This window comes from Varanus komodoensis, unplaced genomic scaffold (genome assembly GCF_004798865.1).
Source record: "Varanus komodoensis strain SLA01 unplaced genomic scaffold, ASM479886v1 scaffold14_1, whole genome shotgun sequence".
NCBI classification, from domain to species: domain Eukaryota; kingdom Metazoa; phylum Chordata; class Lepidosauria; order Squamata; family Varanidae; genus Varanus; species Varanus komodoensis.
This window is the reverse complement of record NW_025335438.1, coordinates 11,477,794-11,504,513: the sequence shown is the minus strand read 5'-3', so window position 1 is coordinate 11,504,513 and position 26,720 is coordinate 11,477,794. Positions and strand designations below refer to the sequence as shown.

Here is a 26,720-nt window from a genome sequence, read left to right as displayed (position 1 = left end):
GTGTAAATGTTTAACTTAAAAAAAAATCCCTCCATCCTTTGACAGGGACATAGGAGAAGATTCGCAGTTGTATAATGCAGTTCACTCAGTGTGAAGCCATTGCTGGATTGCTTGAATCTTCCATAAGACTTAAATGTGCTACATGAAAAGAATTGTGTTTGAAGGGATGCCACGGAATACTGAAAACTCTGTTGTGGTGTTTAAGCTGCAATAGTTATGTTCACATGTTCAGGCAGGAATTAAGGATGTATCTGTGTGAAATGTTACCTGAATCACACACACTTACGTGCAAATACATTCCACCAATTTTAAAGAGACCCATTTTCAATGTGTCTGGAATAAGACAGAGATCAATTTTGTGTTAACCTTGGACCAGGCTGCGTGCCTAGCAGATTTCTCTTATAGCAGGGGGTCAAGAATGTGTGCCCTTCCAGATAGCAGTGGATTTCAACTCCCATCAACCCTAGCAAGCATAGCCAATGGTGGGAATGAAGAAATTGCCATTCAACAACATCTGGAAGGTCTTATATTTCTGATTCCTGACTGATGTGGGTGGAGGGGGGTTGCATGTCATGCTAAGTCACAGTGAGTTAATTAAGCCATGGGGCTTAGAGGTACCATGGCTTGTGGTGCTGTGCAAACAGCAAGAGTGGGTTGTTTCTGTGCTTAACAAATGACTCACAACTCATGACTCTTTTACAGAAGTGGCCGGTTTGTTAACCATGCCAACAGCCCACCCTCGATGGCTTTGCATGATGTAGCAAACTTCAGCCACAGCTTGATTGTGAAAACATGTAAAAGGACACAGTGCAAACACCTCGATGGGCTGTGGCGAACGAACCACCAATCCACAGTGACTTATCCATAGCATGGTGTATTGTGACATGCAAATCAACCTAATTAATTGGATATGAATATAGTGAGTTAGATTAGGCCCATTGAAAGTTAGTTGTGGTGTAAGTCCCACTGATTTCAATGTAGTAACTTTAAGTATGACTAAGACATTCAAGAAATAACCCAGAGCCAACCAGATTATTTGCATTGAGTTGCCTAGACACCTAAATGTAGACAAACCAGGTCTGCCTCCAAAATCTCCGTCATATGGTTCATATACACACATGCTATTTCTGACATAGCGCAACGCAACAGTGTCCTCCAGAGTATCTGTTCACTGGGCACCCTGCTAGGCAACCTAATCTCACTAAATCTCATGTTTTTGTTCTTAAAAACTCAACCTTTAAGCCCCTTATAAATGTGTGGGGGAGAGAACTGGCTCAAGTTGGTTTGGCCTTGAGATGCAAATTTACAGCAATTAAGAGAATGGGTTGAGGCACTAGGCAATTTTCTGGTTTGGTGGCTTAACTGCTGACATCAGAAATGGAGGATATTGCATTATTGGGCAAAGCAGCAATCAGTCTCTGTTAAGAGGCCAGCTTTTACTAAATTCAGATCCACCCAAAAGAGTTAATTCATCCTAGAGCCTTCCATATACTTAATATTTATACCTTAGAACTGTTGTCAGGTAGGTAACATGCATCCAGACTAACATTATTAGGAATTCTCTGTGTTGTCTTTCCTAGTTCATTCTATATCCATTTCTCTTTTCCTCCATACAAAGTCAATTTTAAAGAGACATTCTACTTGCCCCATATGCAAAGTCAGGTAATTACAAAGTTTCAACAGTTTTAAAAAGTTGTTCAAAGGAGCTTTTAAAAATTCTGTGTTCTGAATTTCAAGGAAGAAAATCTAAGCTACTTTTCCAAGGCTGGGCTGAAGGGAAAAGTCCTTGGTAATAGACTCAAACTCCCTAAGCATGTGAACTGATTAGGGTTTGCCAGAAAGATCATCCAAACTGCTTAAACAAGCCATGGTATATGCTGGAAAATATTGGGAATGACTTCCACAATCACTGCAGCTTATTGCACTATTTGAACTCAGTGAACATGGCTTGATGGAAGGTTTAAACTCACAAATAACCCAGGGGCTGTTGAAAGGTTATTTCACCATCTAGCAAACTTCTGCACTTGGATTTGGATGAAACAATAAGCCACCGCCAGGCACAGATGACAGAAATTGCACCTGGCATGCCCTGTGACTCACAGCAAGTTGCAGTGGTTTAAAGACATGATGGCTTGTTTTGATCACTGGTGTGTGCCAGGTGCCATTTTCCTAATGATTTGGTTGGGCACACGTATATAACAGAAAGCAGGGTGACCGTGTTACATTTCAATGTCTCTTTCTTTGGGAGCAGGGACCTTCATGCATCTTAATGGGAGAAAGTCTATTGCCAGGTTAATGCCACACTCCTGGCACTTGTGAAGATGATGTAGTTCTTATCTTGACTCTCACATATTCTCCCTGGATTACACTGCAGCCTCCTATAGATGACAAATTTTAGCAGTTAAAACTGGAGAGCAGAGCTACGCAAAGATGCGGCAAGAACTGAATACTCATATTTTATAGGCGAGATCAGGCCCACAGAGTCTGAAGGGGGCATGATTCATACAAGGCAGTCCGTTTCTGGCTATAGGATTGTGGGAGGGGTTGTTCGGCACATCTGGAGGGCAGCAGGCTGTCATCAAGCCAGTATTGGCAGTTTTTATGTTGTTTTTATTTTTAAATCAGATGCTATAAACATTTGGAAATTTATTGAAGATCTCCTAGAGATCTATGAGTAGAGGCTGATGTATCTTATATGCTGAGAGCAAACAGATGGCAGTATCCTGCTTGTTGTAAAGAAATGGCTCAATTTTTTTGTGTACGATCCCCTCCATATTTGTTACTTCTTAAGGCTAGGGAACAATTCTTGGTAGATCTTGAAGCCTGATAACATGCTAAAAGGGATATCCTATCCGGAAGCTGGTGATAGCTTATGAACTTCCTGGGGTTTTGACTAGTGATACTTGGTTCAACTCTGAAGTGAGATGATGCATAATGAATGCTGTCCATTACCAAAGACTGACAAAATGATCCAGTGGGAAGATTACCTGGCCACTCCCACCACCTGCTCTAGGGATCAGATTCATTTTCTTTAAGAAATAAATCTGAGTTGGGATTTCACTAGTATAAACTATTACGAAGGCACATCACGTTTATGTGAATTTAGGGTTTGGTAAAAATGTCATCTACTTAGTTTCTTTGAGAAGAACTTAACAAAATATAGAAATTTCTTCATAAGTAGGGCAGGAAGAACTTAAGGTTAAATACATCTGACTGTGGGAAAAAGTGAAGAACTGAAAAAATCAATCCTTCCAATCCTTTCTATTTCTTAGCTCTTAAAAGGTCTGGGTTTGAATCCCTGTGTTTTCAGTCATGTTTGTGGTGCTCAGTTAAGGGTTGCCACCTCTTTTTTTCCTTTTAATCTGACTAGCCTTTGACAGTTACCTGTACAATATGATCCTCTGTTACGATGTGATAGCTGTACCTCTTGAATGTGACTAGTACTGATTAGTAAGAATTGAACTTTGTTTGCTGTTTGATTAGAACTTACCAAGATTTGTGGACTTCTCCATTCTTTGCTCTACTGTCTCTGCTCCCCCACTACCCACCCCAGTGTGTGTGTGTGTGTGTGTGTGTGTGTGTGTGTGTGTGTGTACGTGATCTCCTTTATTATTTTGACAAAGGAAAGACTCATCTCAATTGGAGTGTGTGTTTGCTCTTCTCCCAAGGCTGAAGGAGTCTGGGCACATGTCTTTCAAGAGTCACCACCACAGTGCCTTGTGAAAACTAGTCTAGCTCTTCTAGTCTCAGAGAAGCCTGAGTATTATCATATTTAAGTGAAGTGGGAAATACTGGATTAGCTAAGGACACTATACAGGTACTGTATTCTGAAGAATTTTCGTTTCTAAACTTGTTGTAAAAGGGTCCATTGTTTCTAGCACCCTCATAGGGTGCATATGTCTGCATGCAGGATGGTCTCTAAAGCACCCACCTCTGAAAGTCCTAGCTGTCTGGACTTTCAGAGGCATATTGGGAGAAAGTCCTTTAAAGCAAAAACAACACTTCTTAGTAATTCCCGTATCAAAGTTGGCACAAAAACAGGAGCACCAGTTCCATACCTCTGTGCATTCATGCCTTTCATTCTACCTTGAAAAGCATACTAGAAGAGGGGTGGACTTGATAACTCAATACCAGGAAAGAGTTGAATGTTGGGTCAAAGCAACCACTTCAGGCTGGGAGATGAGTAGTCTTTTCTGATACATGTTTCCTTCAGAAGTAGTTGAGTCTGATATAGTTGTATGCACTGGTACAATAAATAGTACTTACTTTTCTCTTCAGTAGACACAGGGCCAAAACAATTTAGAAGTACATCCTTTCCACTGTGCCAAAATTTATTTATTACTTGTTATTACTTGCAATAGTCTTATACAGTATTAATGTCCTGCTATCATAATCAATCAACTTTTTAGAAGAAATAGTAGAGAAGCTAGGAATTGCTTTCGTTTCAATTGTTCTTAAACTGAGGGCTGAATCTCTACAAAGTGACTTCATAACTGCAGTGGAAACACTGAAGAAACACTGTCTAGATATGAATAGTTCTCTCTTGTGTACATTTTAGTTTCACTGTATCATGACTGTAAAGAATAGCAGGGATTTAATTTGGAAGGGTTTCAGACATCATCCACATTGTAACTTTAAGGCAAAGTTGCAAGAATTCTACTCAATCAGACTAAACTTCCATCTAGTTCAGTAATCCCTTTTCAAGCGGCCAGACTGATATTTTAGCCTTGCTATATTGTTTGATCTTAGTAACTAATACTCAGATATTGCCTCTGACCATGGTGGTTTCACATGGCTAATGAGCAATTGATAGACTTATGTTATACGCAGTGTTGTAGCTAGGCGATGGACCTTGAGGTCACAGTTGAGCTCTGCCCCCCACCAAAACACCACCTGAACAGCAGCAGGTGATGAAGGCAGAAGCAAACAGACCTGATATCTGCATCATGACAATGGAGGCACACTAGGATCACTTAGACCTCTGCTTGTTCCAGTATCACTTTAAAAAGAATCTTATAGTTGGGGTGGCATTGGCATAGTTGCAGATGCTCAATTGTTAATGCTTTTTACTTTAAGCATAGATTATCCTTTCCTGTAACAAGGGTGATGCGTATTTTCCAGTAAATATGTTCAGCATCAGAGTAGCAAAAGTAAACTCCTTTATTCCTGCAGCTGTAATGGTGCTAGGCTTTTGATGGAAATGCAAAACTGCTTATGCTCAGAATCTCTATTCTTTTAATTGGGTGTGTGTGTCCGGAAAGCACATGTATGCAAAAGTGCTCTAATATATCAGGAATACAGGAGTTTAAAGCATAGAGATGGTGGTAGGGGAAGGAAAGAGAGAAGCAGGGACATCGGAAGCAACCCTCTCCACACCCACACCCACACGTGCACACACCACAGCACTAATGTTATAATAATAATAATAATAATAATAATAATAATAATAATAATAATAATGCCAGTGCCTCAGCGTGCCCAGCTGCACTGGTAAGGTAGCGGTTTCTGAAAGCTTAATTGTGCATTGTATGAAACACTTTCTAAAACTCTTAACCTATTTCATTGGGTGACATAGAAAAAGTAAGGAAGTAGCAGTGATGTAGAGTGAAAAACTTCATAGATTTTTTTTCTGACACTGTATTTTTCTATGGAAAATTTTCTACACCATAGGTCTGATTTCTCCAAAGTTGTTTGGGCTGTTGTACTCCAATCAATCAAGTTAATTAAATATAGGATATGGACTTCTAGAAGTTATTTTTCTAAGGAAAGCATTGTCGTAGTGTTCAGTTGCCCATGAAGGAACTGACAAATAAGACAGGACAACCCCTTCCTGTGCGCAGTGCAGTTTGCTCCTGTCTGGGCTTGGACCAGACTTAAACATGGTGCACTTGCCCTCTGTTGCTGACATTTTTCAGTAATGAATGGAAGGCAAACTGAAACACAGGGCAAGGTGTGATTGCTGTTTATTTCACTGAGGCACACAGGAAGAGCCATATTGTGTTAGACCCAAGCAACATTAAGTTCAGCATTTTGTTCACACGGTAATTGGCCACTTGCTCATGGAATCCCACAAACAGGACGTAAGTGCAATACATCTTCCTGTCCAAGCTCCCCAGCCTATATCCATAGACCCACTTCCATCCTGTAAATAACATGTTCAACTGATGGTTCTGAGTAAGGTTTTGCTGGACTTGAAATGCAACCAAAAAACAGTACAGAGAGTGAGGGAAACTGAAAGTACTACATTACCTCAGCAAAAGAAAATTAAATTGTTGACACATCAGCTCATTGGTGCAAATCCTAAAAACATTGTGTTCTTCTAGGTGCAATCAATTCTTTGTTAAATGTAAACACCATGAAGAAGTATATGCTACTGTCTGTACAATTTTACAAATAATTCAATACAATAATTTTCATACATATTTGTGAAAGTGTTTATATATAGTGTATAAACTATATTGTATGGTTAATTTAATTTTTCCCTAAGGAAATATTTTAGTTCAACATTTTGCCTCTATTGGGAAAAACTTTAGTATATTTATGCAACACAAAATTGACAGGAATTACATTTTTATATCTGTTAATTAAATAAGAGATATTTTGTGTGCTTCTTGAGGGAGATTGTGTGTTGGGTAGTAAAAATAACTCAAACATGCTAAATGAGATAACATTATTTAGAACACTGAACATTTTTCCAGTTCTTTTTCCAGAAAATGAGGACCACTAGTAAGCAGTGGTGGCCTGCAAAGAACAAGCCAATGAAACCAGAGGATTAATGTGCAACTGAGGTGTCTATTTATAACTAATGAATCATTTTCATCTACTTACTTGCACCATTTTCTCTGCTGTTGTAATTTCTGTGTGAAAGAGTTATTCCTTCAAAACTCAGGATATGGTTCTGGATAGGCTGACATAAGTGTCCAGGTAATTCTTAAAGTGCTAATGATTTGAATCAAACACACCTTTTGGGGGAAGCTGTTGCCACTGTTTTGATTGAGATAAACATGGAGTCTGATCTACCATATGGTTTACAAACTGTCTTTTACTGAATATGCATAAGCTTTGCGATATTGTACTACTAAAGTTTTCACAACATGTCCACAAATATCAAAATGAACTAGAAGGAACTATCCAGAAGTTTTGGTTTTGTTATTTCCTTAAAGCATTTCTTGCAATCACTTTATATTAGGCAGAACTCAATGCCTACTTTAAATGTCAATACTGAAACAGTAGGGGCAAAAAACGCTGGAACAAATGAGCCAAACTCTTCCACTGCTCTTTTCCTTATATTCATGCATATCCTCCAACTTATGTCTCTTTTCCCACACTGCACTTGCAGCTTGTATAGTTCTCTCTTTCCCATCTTTGTTGTAGCATTTCTTGAAGAAATAGGAAGAAATGTAGCAGGTGGCAGTCTGGCACCATTTGCTCCTGCTGCTTTGCAAAAGTCTAGAAGTGATTCATTCTGCATTCCTTGTCATGCTGCTTCTTGTGCTGCCTCACATTAGGTTACTGGCTAGAGAAGCAGTAGAAGGAAACACAGAAGATGTAGGTGGGCAAGCAATACTGTTTACCTTACTTGGGCCAGAGGTGGTCCATGGATTTCCAAGGCATCTGCATGTACATGGTCTGTGTGCAGGACTATGCTACTCATACCTGACTTCAGATACAGATTCTATGAGTAAAATAACCCAAGCTTGCCAAGTGTAGAACAAGTGAGGTGAAAGTGAGGGCCGGTGAGGAAAGCTGTGGTTATTCTCTCCCTTCCAGCTGTGAAGAGACACAAAAGGCTGAACAGAAGGAATGGTGCTATGTCTAAAGCCATGTAAAACCCGAAGGCATTAAAATTTATTAAATGATGCAATAACAGAATTCTTTATTTACAATAGCATTATTTAACATCAAATAAGCAAATAGCATCAGCAAAGCAATATTAACTTGCATAAATGTATTTAAAATTTCTCTGAATATATCTACCTTTGCATAAACTGCTCACACTAGAAATACAAACATCAATGCAGGTGAACAAAGTGATGTTCAGAGTCAACTCAGTCTTGAAAATAAATCACAACCTGAAAACACTGTAAGCTTTCTCCTGAAGAACCATAGTTTACATATTGCTTAGTTTTACCCTCGTATAATCTTTTCATATACACACACTCATACACATCTCAGATGTAACTTCATGAGGAACTGTACAAATAAAACCCACAAATGACAAAAAGAAAAAAAAAATGAGTCAATGTTTAAAGAAATGTGTCCATCATCTCTACTCAACGACTGAAAGCTAAGTGATGATGCACTTATTCCAAAATTGTACACAATTCACTATACAAATATAATACATCAGACAGCTATGTAGGAATATACAAGACTTAAAAACAGATCTAAGGCATTATGCTAGATTTTAGCATTTTGAGGTTCTTGCACATAGCTTTACCTGTAGTAAGAAACTGAAAAGATTTTTTTAGTCTACAAAGAAACACCAGGGAGAAAATTCTAATTAAAAACCAAAGCCACTACAGTAATTTTCTTTTGTGCAGAGAATGCTTTTGCTCTTAGGCAGCAATACTACCATACAAATACTAGAAAACTTTAAATTCACACCAACAATTAATGGCTTAAGTTGCATTTCAAAACTGATTGTGTATCTTTGGGTTTTGCAAGTAGAGCTGAACCACCTTTTTCATCGTGTTAAGCCCATATGAACTCCATTTTTTAAACACAGATTAAAAATGCATTGTATAAATGACAAAAACATTGTCTTCAGTTAATACAGACCAATAGAAAGACAGGTGGGGCCAATATTTTAAAACTCTGAGTGACTAGTTAAATGTTGAAAAAGATCTGTTATGTTATTACCTTACCTGAACTTGTTGAATGAAGCTTTGTCCTGTGGAGTTAGATATACAAGAATATTTTTCTGACTGATTATGTTCCAATTCTTTCACATTTAATATGAGAGAACACTGATCTATTTTCAAACATAAAACTCAATTACTGTCTTTAGCAATATTGTTGTGTACTGAATCAAAAATACTGATTATATTTAAAAAATGATTTGGCATCATTAACTTTGTCTTGATTAGCATACTAAGAAATGCTTAAACTTGCTGCCTTTATCTCATTTAGTCAGATGAAAGTAACAATCATTAAAACAAATAAATTTGTGATAGACACAATTACTTTGTTTTAAATTTAATTACAGTATCAGCAAATAATGCAGATATACTTTGAAGTCTTATTTATAATTACTTCTTTTAAACCATAGATTTGAATAAAACAGATTTGACAAATAATAATTACAATTATTTTAAACTAATTTTGTCTTCCAAAGCAAAGAGTTTTAATTCAATAGTTAGGTTAATTTTCACATAATTCTGATTAAAAGAAAACACTTTTTCTCAATGATATGGAACTCAGACTGATGTCTATTTTTTATTTCCACCAGATGGCTCAGTTGTTTAAATACTACTTTTGAGTTTAACCTACAAAGTGGTAACGCTAAGAACTGCAGTTCTTCCCCATGTAATAGGACAGCCACTCAACGGGAAACAAATGATTTGAAATGCATTCTATATTCCTTAATATATTTTTTCAGTGCTTTATGAAAATCAGACTCTTTGTATATTTTAACCCTCATCACAAACAAACAAGATTGTAGGGTAACAAACCTTCCACTCCCAAAGACATGAATGATGATTGAGATAATATAAATGCATTGCATTTTAAATAACATCTAAAATTTGAGTTCAGGTACGAAAGTGTGTGGACTGCGGAGAAGAGAGAAACAGGAGGTCGAAAACAATCAGTTTCCTGATATTTCAAGTCCTCAGAAACTGATGCCAGCTTATATTAAAAGATTACTCAAACCACAGCAGGCAGAGTAAAACCACCTTAAGCAGTGGCCTGCTGAACAACAGTTTCTTTAAGATTATTAAGAAAGAATATAAACATACAAAAAAGTCAAGAATTGGCTCCTACAGTGGCTGCATATAAGGTTAGATAAATGACTTATGAGCAGAATTGCAAGGTTTAGAAAATGAAGTCTCAAGCCTACAAATTAGGTCTAATCAAGGCATTGTGATCCTTTACAAAACACTTTTCCCCCTCAGGAGACACACACACAGCTATGAAGATATCTAATTTAATACTGAAGTACCTCATTTGGAAATCAACTCCACAACATGTATACCTCACAAAATTATACAATTAAAACACTAAAGTCTTCAACTTAAATTATTGCTTGTTTACATAGAAACTTGTTTTTATGTACCTTACAAAATGTCCTTGTAGTCCACACTGCTTCAAAATAATTAGAACACGTGATGGTTAACTCTGTAGTGATATCTGCCATAGCTTAAGTCATTGTTTTCTCCAGTTGTGGAGATGGGAAAATGAAATTTATTGTTTAAATCAGATGCCTTTAGCTCTGATATTATGCCTCAATCCTGCCACTTCCATCACCAATAGATGCACCTTTATTTATAGTCATTAGCAAGTAGTTACCTAAAACCTAGAGCTCAGGTAACAGACCTAGGGATCTAGTTTGGGGTTACTCATTTCTCTATCTTATCAGAAAAGAAACAGAGAAAGGGCTATTGAAGGCAGAAGAAAAAGAATGCAAAATTTAGTAAACGTTTAAGTTGTTGAAATCAATTAAAATGGAAACAGAAGTTGTTTGACTCATGATTCTTTTTTTCAAAATAAGGAACAAACTTTATCAACAGCCCTCTCACAGGATATTTTAACCCGTTTACAAATGTAAACCTATTAAGAATGACTGCTTTTGTTTTCTAGTACAGTATACCTAGCCAGTAGATCGCTTTCCCCCAAACCAATTTGTTAGAGGTTTATTCTCCACATTTTGTCATCTACCACTCTGGGAGTTGTCAACCAGCCTACTTTCTACCTCCCAAAGTAAAGGTAATATAAAACCATTGATTTCCAGAAGGAACAAAAACCTTTGACTGTGTAGCTAAGGATAACAAAAGAAAGCTATCAGGATCTAAAACTAAAAACAGAACAGAATGAGAGCATGGTTGGTTTTCCTTAAATACATACATTTAAATACATTCAATCTGACACGGTTTATGAAAACTGGCTATCAACATTTACTTTGCAGGAGAGATCTAAGTTGCACTAAGGTGAATGCAGTGAACAGACTGAGCAACTGTCTGTACGCTAGCTTCAGACTGTTAAAGAAGAGGCTGCTCTTCCACCAACAATGGTTTTGATTCCACTCAGAGTGGCGTCGTTCTGTTTGCAGCACTAAACTCTAGTTTTTCCAGCAGAACTGACTGGCAGAACAATTGGGACAAAACCAAACATATGCAGCTCTTCAAACTGGTAAGTAGTTTGGGCTGGGCAGCCCAGTCAGTTGAAGATACAAGCAATCTTCAGGGTCAGCAATATTTCTGGGGGGAAAAAAGAGGGGGGACATTAATAGTACACCTTAGTTGAGTAATGTAATGCATTATCTTCTGCAAACTTCAGCTCAGTAGCATAGAAACAAGAATTTCAGGTGAAATGAAATCGTATTTTGCACAAAATAAACATCCTATAGAGGTCATGTGAATAGATCATGTATGTTTTGATGCACTTCTGTCTATAAACATGTCTGTACAGAAAACTGAATTATTTTCTGTCTTCAAAAGATTCAAGGTTGGCATTTAATGGTTTCTTACCCGTGATGCATCTCCCTCCTGCTTTATCATATCCATTCCAGGTAGCTGGTTTGGAAAAAGATTGCCTCCTCTCATAGCAGGATCATTAACCTAAGGTAAGGGAGAAAAAAAAACAGGGAAGGTGTGACTTTATTAGGGAAATAGGAGATGCATGCATATCACACAATATGCATGTATGCACGCACCTTTCTTGTAATACAAAAAGCAGAAAGATAAGAGTAGAATGATAATGAGATGCATTTTATACAAGATGTCATGCTCTAGCTCACTTCTTTCTGGATGTTTTGGTAGCTTGCATTATTCTAAGGTTATGCTGAAAGGGGGATTTCTCCAGAGAAAATTCCAATGATGGTAACTCCAGCTACAAGTAGAATATGGCAAGTAGAATATGCACCCAGAGTTGTGTCCTGTACCCTGATAGTTTTTAGAAATTATTTATCTGAACCCGAAGGTAGATTTGCCTTCACTTCACTGTGTGTACCTGTGTGTGTGCGCGTGAGTGCGTGCAATAGATAAGGCGGAATCCTTCTGTTCTCATCATGGGAATTTCTCTTTTTCTCTGCCCTTGGAGTTGCCCCACCTCCTAAATATCTGTTCTGGAGAATCTGCCAGTTCTCCAGTGCAGACTTTGAGGGTATAATGTGTGTGTGCAGGGGGAAACAGCATATTAGATTTCATGTTGTTTTATTTATGCTTTATATTATAAATGCTTTATTTATGTAGGGTTAACTTGCATCTAAGTTTTAAAAAGTCTAACAGTACAGTACAAGTACAGCTAATCTATAAACATATTTCCTGCCAGAAAAATCAGCTCCACACAGCAGTTTGTGCCTTACTCTCTGCATATCTTACTTAGATGGCTACCAAGTAAATGTGACTGCTCAGAGAAAGATCAGCAAAGCCAGTGTTGTAAGTACAGTGTAAGCTACATCTACAGAGCGAACAAGTCATGGCTTCCTTAACTGGAGGCCCTTATTTTCTTTTTCAGAAGAACTAAATAAGATCAATATAGTATTAACAAAGCACTAGCAATGTTAAAGTCAGTTCCTTTTCTGAAGTGTTCAGGCCAAGAGTTCTCACCTGCTCAGGACCCATAGAGGACAACCCTGATGTAGGCACAGAGGTTGCTGAGGTCATGCTGATCTGCCCTGTCATCTGGTTCATGTTGTTCATACCACTTGTGTTGGTCACCATGGATACATTGATGTTCATGTTGTTATTGTACATGCTGGTGTTTGCTTGCTGCCCAAAGTGTGGTGGAGATTGTTGTGAAAATATGCTACAGGATGAAGTACACATCAGCATGTCAGAATCAAAAGGAGCAAGTCACATGCCACAAGTCTCAATAGTCCTGGTCACTTTGCGGGGACCAACTGACAAATTCATCTATGCATACAGGCATCACTTTCGGAGCTGAAGTAAGCCTTTCTCTGTTTTTGGGATTAATAAAATTAGATATGCAAATATTTTTGCACCAACAATTTGCTACATAAATCTCCTAACTACAGGGGAGTAATTTCTTAGGAAAAGAAGACTACTTTTCCTGTTTATCTTTCATTATCAGGATGAAAAGGATGCAATATTCTGAGGAGACCTTAGGTCCATCCATGCACAGTACTCAATTTAGCATGTTCATTTGAGATGCTGTGACAATGCAGCATGTATTTGCATAGTTGTCCACAAATAGATATTCTGAAAGACAACCATATTGAGATCCATATCTCTTCATAATGAACAATATCTTTAAAAAACTAAACTAAAATAGCTTTCAATTATCAGAGGCTTTAATTTACATAGTTAGTTCTAAATTTAGGCTACGGTCCCATATCCATTCACCTGGGAATGAGCCTCACTGAACTTAATAAAGGACTTACTTCTGAATAAATATGCACAGGATTGCACCATGAGGCTTCAAACCCAGTGTTTTTATTAGCATATCACTCATAAATACATGCAGCATTTATTTTAGTAGGGTTTAAAAACACCCCAAAACACATAATCCTGGACAGTAAAAAGGAGAGTACAGTGCAAAAACAGCTTTAAAAATCCTGTAGTACTGTTTTAGTAGTATTCTATTGAAAATAGTGTCTTTTCTGTAGTTGTATCTGGCTCCCTACAATCACAGAAGTGTAACAGGAATTTCTCACCTCGTAAGGATATTTCCATGTTAAAAAGTGAGTAAACTGCTAATGCAACAGCAAAAAAGTTTCACAGGAGAAGATACAATTCATATATGATGCATCCTCATGTTAAAATCGTAGCTTACACTTATGTTTTCATCCCCATGGTGCTTCCAACAATAATTTCAGTGTCAGTGCAAAGTTGCTGTGTTACGCATATGACAAAGGTTGAACACTGCGTCTATTCTTTAATGGCCATCAGAAAAGAAGAGTCACAGGATGACTGCTAAATAAGTCTACAGGTGACTTCTGTGACATTGGTCAAACCTCATATGCTTCAAATCATAGCCAAGTCATGACGCATTCTGAGTTCTGTGAACTTACTTGTTTCCACCCATGTTCCCTTGTGCCCATCCATTCATCTCTGTGGAGGACTGGTAGGCAGGATTGGCCTGAGACTGCTGTATCATGGGACTCTGGGTATGAGCCATTCTTGGGGACATCAGAGGGCTTTGGGGAGTGGTAGCTCCAGTGAAGCCTGGATCTGGCTGATTTATTCCTAGAATAAGAACACGTGTTTCAGACATGAGGCACACGAATGGCAATTTAGACATCACAAGGGAAAGGGCCTGAAATGACCTTGGCTAAGAATACAATAGAATAGCTTTCCCATTCTTGTGCTCTACATGGGGCTGCCCTTGAAAACTGTCTGGAAACTTCAGCTGGTACAAAACAGGGCAGCCTGTCTTTATCAACTGTACCAGCCCTGTGCTTTATCAACTGTACAGGTTACCAATTGACGTTCAAACGGCTTAGGGCCTGGATATCTAAAGGAACAGCTCCTCCCAAATATGCCAACCGGATCCTAAGGTCAACTATGGAGCTCCTTCTCTGGGAGTCACTGGGGAAGGGCATTCTTCGCTGTGGCACCTCAATTACGGAATCAGCTCCCCAGGGATATATGACTGGTGCTGACTCTATATGTATCAGTGCCAGGTTAAAACCTTTTTATTCTCTTACCATTTTAATGGTTGATTATTGGGTTTCATATTGGCTTTTAAGACTGTTACTGGCACATGTGGATTGTTGTGATTATTGTCATTTATTGCTTTGGTTCTATTGTCATTGTTTATGTTGAATTTTATTGGTCACATAGATCTTTTATGATTGGTGCACTTGTTTTTAAATAATTGCTGATATTGCTGTTTTAAACTGATTGTGGCTATTATATACCGTTTTGTTAGCATTTTATTGTATAATGGTTTTCAGAACTCTCTGTTAATGTACAGGTTATGAAAACCTAAATAAATAAATTCTGGTATCGTCCAGATGTTTTGGACTACATCTAAGCATTCCTGACCATTGCCCATGTTGACTGGAGCTGATGGGTGTTGAAATGGAAAGCATTTGCAGTGTATCAGGTTATGGGAAGCCTGTAGCACTAGAATCTATTTGAAGATACTTTGCGCAAGGACAGAACAAAGCAAAAATTCAATTTTGCCACCACAGCTGCTTTCCTTTCATAGATAGTGCAAGGCATGTCACTGTTCCCATTCTCTCTCACTTTGCACATAAACACAACATTAATGTTACACTTAGAACACTGCATCTAGGGACACTATGGAAAAATAACCTCCACTTTTCGTTAGGGGTATAGGTATAGCTAAAACCACTGATCAACAGCCCCATCATTTAAAGCTGTGAAAATTATGGTATCAAATAATAAAAGGTTGCATACTGAGGAATTACTACCTTGATAAACAATATGAAAAACAAAACCAAAGCAGACTGACACCAGGCTTACAAAAATAAGCATGTTTGATAACAGAGGAACTTATGTATATTTTATTTGCAAGGCAGACAGCGAACTGAAATACATTTATAGGCCAGAAACTTAATTAAATACACTGGGAAAAAAATGAAAATGCCCTCAGTCTCATATTCTTCTATGAGATTACTGAAGAAAGGGAACCAAGTTCACTCTCTTCTTTAATTTAGATCTTCACTTAGGAGCTCTTAATGAAACTATGATCAAATCTCCATGGCAAGACAACCCACAAGCAAATAAGCTACACAATGGGGATTTTTCATGGAATAACCATGCTGTATCCAACAGATGATCAGGCTCATTGTGGGTTGCTCTTCTCACACTTTTCCCTTGGTCCTCCAGCTGATATTCCAGTGTCCACAAGCTGACTTGTCCCACTCATCACCTCTCTACAACCTCTTTTCTTCTACTGTTGTTCTAATAGCAACCCCTTTTCATTCTTTGCCATTCTTCCTGCCCTCTGGAGATTTCAAACAGTCCAACTGATGTTATTTTTTCCAGCCACTGAAATGAGCACAAATGTTTTAATTTTCTTTGTTGAAGATGGTCTTTTGGAGTTGTAAAAGTGCACCCCCTTTGCCTTTCTATCCTGTCAATTACAGCTGTCAATGGCAACAGAATAAGCCAATGTCAAACTGACACTTCTTACCATCCTACACCTTTGGGACACTTCCTCAGTCTCCAACTAGTCCGGAAAGCTAATACCTTGAGGCCACCCAGTTTTCATGTCTCCTTTCAGGAAACTTGCTGTGATTCTTTGGGTAGCTTATGAAAATGCTCGGACAAGAAAGCTGGATGTGATAGAATGATTGAGGCCACATGGGAAGCTGCATTCACTCTCCATCATTCTGCAAGCTCTACTTTTTTAAAGGTATTTTGGAATGTTTGTGCATTTCTTTGTCAGTCAGATTGCATGACTGGAAAGTAAATGGAAAGGATAACTGCCAAATGGCTCACTTACCATTTCCAGCAACACATAATAGGATCTGTTTCTGGGTTCAGATGACACAACAACCCATCCCCTAGACTAAACCATGATTTGCAATGGTGGCTTGTTGCCACAAATAAGCCACTCTGTAGGAAGTCATCCAGATTTGGCCACAATCCCTTCCCCCAAGCTAGTTATTGTGCCATTTGAATTCAGACTGTATGTTGTAATCATTCCAAAAAGGATTTTCAACAACAATAGTATCTCTGCTGAATTTCCACTATTCCCAGTTAGCTAAATTTATCTAGGAGCCATGCAAGGAGTTGTGAGTGAAGATATACTCCAGAAGTGGATGTTAGATAGCAAGGAGCACTTAAAAGTGTTGATATAAGGCCAATACCATAGTTTGGAGGAAATGGAAACTGTTGAGGGTTTGCCTGGGGAATCCGTGGGTTGGTCATGGTTGCTGGTATCCCACCAGAGGCCACCATACTTGGTGTCATATTCATACTCTGTCCTCGCATCATCAGAGTTCGCTGTTGCACTTGCTGCATCTGTCTATGCCTCAAGTGCTGGCTCAATAATTCCCTTTGCCTCTGTGCCACCATCTGTGAATTGATAGGTCCCTAAAGGAGAGAAAAAAATTGTATCAAGACAAACAGCTAGCAATATATTTTCAGGAACTTGGCTTTATAAACAAGAAGCTACTGTAACTTGGCAATCAGTGGGAGAGCTTTGTTTCTGGCACTGAATATAGGAAGCTGCTTTATATAAGGTCAGGTTACTTATCCCAAGAGTCCACAATTGTCTCTCTGACAGGTGGAAGCACTCTAGGGCTTCAAAAGGTATTTCCCAACCCAACACCCAAAAGGTATTTCCCAATCCTCTTTTTTAAAAAATCCTAGAAAAGTCAAGGACTGAACTGGGATCTTCAGCATGAAAGGTATGTGGCCTGTCCCTTAACTATGGCCTCTTATTTTAGAGTGAGACATTTCAGAAAAGGTCACATCATCATAGTTAACTGATATAAATGGCTTGTTGTTGTTGTTAGTTGCGAAGTCGTGTCCGACCCATCGCAACTCCATGGACAACACTCCTCCAGGCCTTCCTGTTCTCCACCATCTCCCGGAGTCCACCTAAGCTCACACCAACTGCCTCAGTGCCTCCATCTAGCCACCTCATTCTCTGCCGTCCCCTTCTTCTTTTGCCATCTATTGTTCCCAGCATTAGGCTCTTCTCCAGGGAGTCCTTCCTTCTCATTAGGTGGCCAAAGTATTTGAGTTTCATCTTCAGGATCCGGCCTTCTAAAGAGCAGTCAGTGTTGATCTCCTCTAGGACTGACAGGTTTGATCGCCTTGTGGTCCAAGGGACTCGCAGGAGTCTCCTCCAGCACCACAATTCAAAGGCCTCAATCCTTTTGCGCTCAGCCTTTCTTATGGTCCAGCTTTCACAGCCATACATTGCAACTGGGAAAACCATAGCCTTGACTATATGCATTTTTGTTGGCAGGGTGATGTCTCTGCTTTTTAGTATGCTGTCTAGATTTGCCATAGCTTTCCTCCCCAGGAGTAAGCATCTTTTAATTTCTTGGCCGCAGTCCCCGTCTGCAGTGATCTTGGACCCCAGGAAAATAAAATAAGGCAATTTCTCCCAGTGAATCATCAATTAGATTTCGCACTTCTGAAAGCTAAACAAAAGAACCTAGACTGATTCAAGTAACATTCACATTAAAAATAGGTTTCACATTTTTCTCCCTCAAATAACATTTCAGAGAAAAGCATACATTGCTCACAGAAGCACTGAAACAATAAACAAGAATAACTTGCATCTGACAGACTCAGAAACAGATTAATTAAAAATTCAGAGATCAGTTTATTTGAGTGTCTCCAGCTGCTGTGCTGATCTCTCCTACTGCCACAGACTGCCAATCCACTGAAATATCAGCAAGATCCCTTGCAACTGATGCAAGAGTCCTGCTGATTCATTAAAGACACTAGAACAATGATCTTTGGTGCATATTCTCAAGGGGGACTTTGGGAAAGAAAGAACACTTTCTCTCCCTTTCTCAAAAGCTACAGGTAAGAACCGGCCCTTTACAGCAAGCCACTCCTCTGGTGAGGCATGGAGAAGCCTAATGTCTCACTTCACAGATAGCCAGAACATTCTCAAAGGGAACTGTGAAGAACCAAGTGGTGTTACTAACTGCACTTAAAACTAGAACACTGCAGCAGCAGAGGCAATTACGCCTAATGTTAGCATCATATCTTAGGCCACAGATATGTCTACAGAATAGAAAAATATTCAGTACCTGTTCCCTCACCTGTGTAGGTACTCCAGGTCTCAGAGACAAATTCATATTAGAAACACTGCTAATCTGATTTATCAGTGGCTGGCGATTCTAGGACAAAAAAAAATTATGTAAAGAAACCCAAAAGGAATTAATCATAAAAGAATCATAAGAAAGAATTCTTCACTCACAAACACTGATTATATGTTGGTCATACAAGTACACACTATTAAAGCAATTAGATGAGATAAAGGCCAAACCATGGAATGAAATCTGAATGTAAATACTGAAGATGGAGCAACAAAGGCTTAACTTGTTAATGTGATGTCATGAGCTGGTGTTAAGTCTGAATCAAGTCAGTATATCATACATGTACCAACTGCAAATCTTTACTGTAGCCCATGGATTGGATCTAGATTGACTTAGTCATACTTGGAGCACACCAATTTAAATCCCAATTATTTTGGTGGCTCTCCTCTAAGTATGACTAAGTTTGGATCAATTCCACTTCCTTTAGGCATTTGTACTTTGCAATATTCAATTTGATGAAGAATTCACATTCAAACATAAAGAGCAATAATGGTTTGGTCCTACAGTAAGAACCATGGGGAACAATTCTATCTGTCACTTGCTTCCTTCCTTTTACCTCCTGTGTGAGCTGTCCCATTCACAGAAATTCTTTACTACTGATACCACCTTCTTTGCACCCCTTTCTGTGCACATAGAGTTGTATCATGTATTGCTGTGTACAGGGCATCTATGTCATATTGGTTAGCAAATCTGTCATAAAACCTCAAATAATCACAATGGTAAGAAAGTTACACTAGTATAAAGTCAGCTAAAGATGAGCACCAGGAAAAGTTACTCAACAAGTTGTGCTTCCATACATACACTTTCAATCTGTTGTGTCTGCTTCTCTTTATCATGTTCCTCACTGCTTTTTCTCTTGCCATGAGACATAAACTACATAGAAATGTCACTTCTATACATATGGCTACATATACAGTATATCACAGAAGTGAGTACACCCTCACATTTTGTAAATATTTTATTATATCTTTTCATGTGACAACCCTGAAGAAATGACACTTTGCTACAATGTAAAGTAGTGAGTATACAGCTTGTATAACAGTGTAAATTTGCTGTCCCCTCAAAATAACTCAACACACAGCCATTAATGTCTAAACTGCTGGCAACAAAAGTGAGTACACCCCTAAGTGAAACTGTCCAAATTGGGCCCAAAGTGTCAATATTTTGTGTGGCCACCATTATTTTCCAGCACTGCCTTAACCCTCTTAGGCATGGAGTTCACCAGAGCTTCACAGGTTGCCCTGGAATCCTCTTCCAGTTCTCCATGACGACATCACAGAGCTGGTGGATGTTAGAGACCTTGCACTCATCCACCTTCCGTTTCAGGATGCCCCACAGATGCTCGATAGGGTTTAGGTCTAGAGACATGCTTGGTCTGTCCATCACCTTTACCCTGAGCTTCTTTAGCAAGACAGTGTTCATCCTGGAGGTGTGTTTGGGGTTGTTATCATGCTGGAATACTGCCCTGCGGCCCAGTCTCCGAAGGGAGGGGAGCATGCTCTGCTTCTTATGCCACAGTACATGTTGGCATTCATGGTTCCCTCAATGAACTGTAGCTCCCCAGTGCCGGTAGCACTCATGCAGCCCCAGACCATGACACTCCCATCGCCATGCTTGACTATAGGCAAGACACACTTGTCTTTGTACTCCTCACCTGGTTGTTGCCACACATGCTTGACACCATCTGAACCAAATAAGTTTATCTTGGTCTCATCAGACCACAGGACATGGTTCCACTAATCCATGTCCTTGTCTGCTTGTCTTCAGCAAACTGTTTGCGGGCTTTCTTGTGCATCATCTTTAGAAGAGGCTTCCTTCTGAGACGACAGCCCTGCAGGCCAATTTGATGCACTGTGCTGCGTATGGTCTAAGCACTGACAGGCTGACCCACCACCTCTTCAACCTCTGCAGCAATGCTGGCAGCACTCATACATCTATTTCCCAAAGCCAACCTCTGGTTATGACGTTGAGCATGTGCACTCAACTTCTTTGGTCGACCATGGCGAGGCCTGTTCTGAGTGGAACCTGCCCTGTTAAACTGCTGTATGGTCTTGGCCGCTGTGCTGCAGCTCAGTTTCAGGGTCTTGGCAATCTTCTTATAGCCTAGGCCATCTTTATGTAGAGCAACAATTCTTTTTTTCAGATCCTCAGAGAGTTCTTTGCCATGAGGTGCCATGTTGAACTTCCAGTGACTTCCAGTATGAGAGAGGGAGAGCAATAACACCAAATTTAACACACCTGCTCTCCATTCACACCTGAGACCTTGTAACACTAACGAGTCACATGACACCAGGGAGGGAAAATGGCTAATAATGCCCAATTCACAGTTTCACTTAGGGGTGTATTCACTTTTGTTGCCAGCAGTTTAGACATTAATGGCTGTGTGTTGAGTTATTTTGAGGGGACAGCAAATTTACACTGTTATACAAGCTGTATACTCACTACTTTACATTGTAGCAAAGTGTCATTTCTTCAGGGTTGTCACATGAAAACATATAGTAAAATATTTACAGAATGTGAGGGGTGTACTCACTTCTGTGATATACTGTAGCTATACTAGCATGCAACATACAGTTTTAAGACAGTCTGCCTTGATTGTTCCTTGCATAAATGAACTGCATGCATTTTTAAAACATGGATGAAGTACAAATGAGCTTTGGGTGCCTATTAAAGAATGAGAAAGCATCAGGCAACTCTCCCATACTTCAACAATAGCTCACAATGGTAAATCTGGAGAATACCCTAAGAAAAGGTAAAGGGTCAACTACAAATAGATTTTGCCATTGTAAAGGAAGATTTTATTCACCATGGTTTTTGGAGGCACACATTTGTTTTAGCTTCACATTTGGCCAGCAGCTAAATAATACTGCAGGATATCTGGAAAAAATTAAGCCCCTACATCATGACCTACATTACAGCCTAGATAACAAAAATGGATCAGAAGGCAGAATGAGAGCTTTGAGCAAGCATGACAGACCTGAATATTCCCAATAAATACACATTATCAGGAAAACTAAGTCAATGTAGCATTTATTTCCTATGAGAAATGAAAGCAACCAAAACTATCTTACTGTACTTCTTTAAGACTATCTGCCTATAAAAATAGCAGTAGAGCATATACAAACATGAGATACCTGCTGTGCTTGAAGTCTGTGTTGCAGCTGTAGCCTCAGCTGATTCGGTGGGTTCTGCACTATGCCAGCAGGCCTCAGACCAGGCCTAGGCTGCATCCGCAGTGCTGTATAACCTGGTCGTTGCGCCATTGGGTGAAAGTTTGGGTCCTGCATTGGTGTATAGTTGCCTTGGGCCATTTGAGCCTGAGATGCATACTGCTGTGTGAAAACAGGTGTCTTTTGTTCTAGGATGATGCTTGATTCCTGACTTGAGAATGGCTCTGGATCTACAGCTTGGCTCTGCTAAAAAACACAGACATGTACCTGAGCACAGAATGTTAAACATGTGAACCAATACATATATTGGCTTAGGGACCATAAAAAGGTTTGATATATATAGGTGTGGTTCAGATGCACAGGTCATGTAAATACCTGACTGACTAGTTCTGGTATCCCAAGAGCTCTGTCAATTTCTTCTAGACCATCAAAATTTCTTAGTGCCAAATACAGCTGATCAAGGAGGGTTCCCTCATCACTTGGAGACTCTGAGGCAGGATGCTGACACAACAGGTCATCTGGAGGGCTTCCAAATGGTTGTCTGTAAAAAAGCATGTGGTAAGCAACTACTGAAGTAAGAAGATATAGGAACAACACTTCCTTACTCACCAGAAGGATCCTAGAGACTCACAGGATAGTCACAAACACCAGTATAATGTTACATATTCATTAAGCTGTTTCCATTTTCCAGCGTTACGTGCATGACGATCCTAATGACCAGGTAGGGACAGGCATTTCTTCAGATAGCCTGGCCCCAAGCCATTTAGGGCTTTGTATGTTAACAATAGCACTTTGAATTTTGCTGGACTACAACAGACAGCCCCAAGAGGTCTGGCATAATGTGTTCTCGAGATCCAGTCCTTGTCACTTAAGCTAAGCAAGTGCCTTCTGCTAGGACAGTTCAGGTTCCAAGAGCTGAGAGCCAGTTAGCACAGGCAGATGGGCTGCAATGAAGACCAAATAGCAACAGTAGTCCACTGGCTTCATTGCACCCCATGGCACTTGACAAATGTGAGGTGAGCATCCTTCAACAACCCTGACTCTGCTGATAATTTCCTCATTGACAAGCTTCCTTATCCCATCATCAATAGGTTAGATAACTTTCTTGGCCTTCAGGAAAAGAGGTTGAGAATGAAAGCTCATCACAGCTTAGCTTATACTGTTCTGATGTGATAAGACTTTTATACTGGGTTTGTTGAATCCATGTACATACAGACCATACATACAGGTGGTTTTACCAAGTGTGCACAGGAACCTCCTCATGAAATTGTGATTCCTTCCAAGCAGCTAAATCTTAACAAGAAAATTCATTTATTGACATGTATATGGTTTAGTTTACTGATATTGTTTTGGTTTCTAAGTTTTCTGATGGGCTTGTATACTGCCTTGAACAATTTTGCACGATGGTGGTGGTGGTGGTGGTAAAATCAATTAATTTAATAAGATTGTTTCCAGGATTGATCTGTTAAAACAATTTTGCTTTTAAGTAAGAACTAGCTATAAAGTGCAGCATTCTAACTTCAATAAAATTAAATTGATTCCATTTAAATGTATTCATTTCTCTTACGCTGTCTGAGGCACAATTAATGGTGAAGGTGATCCTGCTGCAGTGCTAATTTCAGAATGGAACCTGGCTGAAGTTGAATATCATATTATCACAGCCGAGTGATCTCAGGCAACCTACAGCAACTTCCTTTGCGTGGTCATACCATGCAAACCATACTGAAATACTGCCTGATGGCTACTGTGATAAAAACTAAGCAGCTGTCAGGAGTATACAGAATCAATCAAGGTGCTAGTTTTATCCTCCAAAGATTGGTAAGAGGAGTTCATGGCACAGAAACTAACCTTACAAGCTGTACAAGGCTGAGAACTGGCCTGAGACACAGTTTACTTCTTTGAGTCTGGATAAAAACTGCCATGATAAGGAGTAATGCTGAAACCTTATTGAAGTAAATGAGTAGAGGAAGCTAGCTGTTTGTTCTTCCTCATTGATCTTAAGCAGGTCATATAAAATGGCCATTAAGCCACAATGAAATTGTCTTCCTTATACCTTTGTAACAAGAATTAATATAAAGGCAGTCAGTAAACTGTTTGTAGTTCCTTTCACCTAGTATGTATGTTTATTTTTTAAATCCTTTCTAGCTAGTCTTTTGGGCCCTCTATTGTGCCAAAGCTGGTTCAAAGTTACAAAATAAAACCAGAACAGAAAATAAGCAACAATATAACAGAAACAAACACTATACAGTATTACAGTGACTTCAGGCAGTTTTCAATGACTTAGGAGTGAACTTTAATTTATTAATTTAATATTTATTTATTAATTTATTTTGTAATTTGATCAGCTATTTCATTATGCTAAACAGTATTCTGAGTTATGATTAAAGAAATATTGTAAAATATGGTAAAAACAGACAATATGGAACAAATACTAAATAGCAATACTATAAATAACCCTTAAACCAAATTACCAAATGGAAATTTATTTGTTCATATTGATGAGAGTTAATTTGCTTATTATTACAAATAAGCAAAGTATCTTTCCATCTACTTACACTCTAAGCAATGATTTCAGATTATTCTAGTGCTTACAAATGTTAATTTTAAGGTAAATTTCAAAGCCCTGCATTAATAAGTTGTGCTAAAATTTTAGCTTTCATTGCATATTTATAAACTGCATTTAGTTCCATTTTATATTGTTTGTGTTTTGAACTTACAAGACATTTGGAAGTGTTTCAGAATTCCACAATGCATTGAGTTGATGGATTATTCTAGCATACCACTCTTTACTTATAAAAGACTCACCGGTTCTGATTACTAAAGGATGTCTGATCTATAGGCAAGATACTGTCTGGCCATGGTGCTGTCTGATTGGGGGGAGCCTGCTGTTGGGTATACTGGGGACCAACCATATTCATCTCCAGTTCAGAAGCCCCTGAGGGAGAAAGATCAGAAACAGAAAATCTCACTGGAATCAGCAAGTAATCAGTAAGTAATCTTACAAGGATGATGGCATTGAAAAAAGCTTGCCACATACAGTATTATTTCCTTAAATGCAGTTTACACTTCCTTAAAGCAACCCTTGTCACATGGGCAACATGCATTAATTTGGATTAATTAGGATTAATTTGAGTCTTAAATTGTAGTAACAATGCAATCACAGACCTGTGAAAGGGCTTTTGGATTTGTACTCATGGGCTTACAAAGGTATAGCCGAAAAGAAAAAGAAAAAAAAGTGTAGCACAAACCTTACCTGCTTGGACAGTCAGTGTCTCATATCTTGAACACCTGTATTCGCATGCAATTAAATCTAGCTTTCTGTCATCATGTAAAACCCATTAACAAAGGAGACCATATGATGATTCGGTTCCTGCTTACCCATGTTCATGACCTGGGACTGAAGCATTTGCCTTGGACCAGACTGGCTGTTAGGTCTCAACGGGAGGTTGGATGTAGGGTTGCGTATCATGCCCACTTGAATGGGCCTGTTCATGGCACTTGTTGTTGCAGCACAGGTCACCCTCACAGCAGCACCTTGGGCTCCCCAGTCTCCTGATGGCATAGAAGGCCGAGGTGTATTACCAGCAATCATCCCTATTGACAAAGACAAACAAATAGAGCACTAGACTGAGCTTTGGTGGGTTTTCAAAGAAGCAGTTGCAAGAATCAAGGAAATGTTTTTCAGTATGCTTTTTGGTTAAAAATATGTTTAATAGTGTATTATATCTGGCAGCATTTCAGTGATAATTTCTCTGTTATCCTCACTCTTCTCTTTGGATTGTAAGAGTTACATATGACACATTTTTGCCACCCATGCTAAGCCTGGTAAGGGTAAATAGGAGCATTATCTAATTTCTCTAATCATTGTTGTAACATGTGTTACTTGATAGAAATGTTCATGCTGACAAATATGCTTTCCCAGAAATAAACCAGCACATCTGCACTCCTGCAACCATAAAACTAATGGCAAATAGCAACACATTCCAGAGACTGCAAATAATCAGACTGAATTTGTGTTATAACTAATAATAAAACATAAAAATATTTATGTTTTCAGTGTTTGAACTTCCCCAAAATTAGATTATTCACTAGTTAACAAGCTAAAATCAAATCTCAGTCATGAAAAACATCATGAAAAAGAGAAGTTCTGGAGTTCCTTTTACCTGGATTATTATTCCCTAGGTTTCCTTGATTTCCCATCATTCCTTGACTGCCCATCATTCCGGGCTGAGGTATCACTGAATAAGGGCTGTTGTTTCTTATGGGTGGAAAAGTTCCAGCACCTGATGGGTTTTGCAATGCAATATCAAGTTGTAAATTCTGGTTTGGCAACATCCTTCCCATCTGCGCTTGCCTTGTATTAGAAAAAGCTGCACAAAATAGGGTTTGATGGAAGAGGAATGGTTTAGAGTCTGGAAATAAAAACATAATCTGCAGGTTTTAAAAATAATTTTTAAATTATGAAGACCATGTTTGAAAGCAGTATCACTGATAACTTAAAAGAATTTGCAAAAAAATTACATTAGTGCTGCATAATGGCTAAGATAGTCTTCTCCAACTTGGTGCCCTCCAGATGTTTTAGATTACAGCTCCCAGTATTCTTGATCATT

At 38.9% G+C, this 26,720-nt stretch overlaps 1 protein-coding gene across 7 annotated transcripts in view; it reads right to left on the bottom strand.

Annotated features, from left to right (window-relative positions):
* Nucleotides 1–7,859: 7,859 nt before the first annotated feature.
* NCOA2 (nuclear receptor coactivator 2) overlaps nucleotides 7,860–26,720 on the bottom strand; it is a 168,691-nt gene continuing 149,830 nt past the window's right edge. For 3 of the 7 annotated variants that reach the window (XM_044423974.1, XM_044423975.1, XM_044423976.1), the window contains exons 13-23: nucleotides 26,274–26,480; nucleotides 25,489–25,704; nucleotides 24,916–25,045; nucleotides 22,486–22,651; nucleotides 22,075–22,356; nucleotides 18,872–18,961; nucleotides 16,964–17,189; nucleotides 14,192–14,366; nucleotides 12,768–12,966; nucleotides 11,688–11,777; nucleotides 7,860–11,417 (exon numbers count right to left, since the gene is read on the bottom strand). In XM_044423974.1, coding sequence (XP_044279909.1) covers nucleotides 11,406–11,417; nucleotides 11,688–11,777; nucleotides 12,768–12,966; nucleotides 14,192–14,366; nucleotides 16,964–17,189; nucleotides 18,872–18,961; nucleotides 22,075–22,356; nucleotides 22,486–22,651; nucleotides 24,916–25,045; nucleotides 25,489–25,704; nucleotides 26,274–26,480 — 1,793 coding nt within the window. In that variant the 3' untranslated portion in view covers nucleotides 7,860–11,405. The remainder of the gene's footprint in view (nucleotides 11,418–11,687; nucleotides 11,778–12,767; nucleotides 12,967–14,191; nucleotides 14,367–16,963; nucleotides 17,190–18,871; nucleotides 18,962–22,074; nucleotides 22,357–22,485; nucleotides 22,652–24,915; nucleotides 25,046–25,488; nucleotides 25,705–26,273; nucleotides 26,481–26,720) is intronic. The other 4 variants (XM_044423977.1, XM_044423980.1, XM_044423979.1 and 1 more) reach the window with 4 other exon arrangements.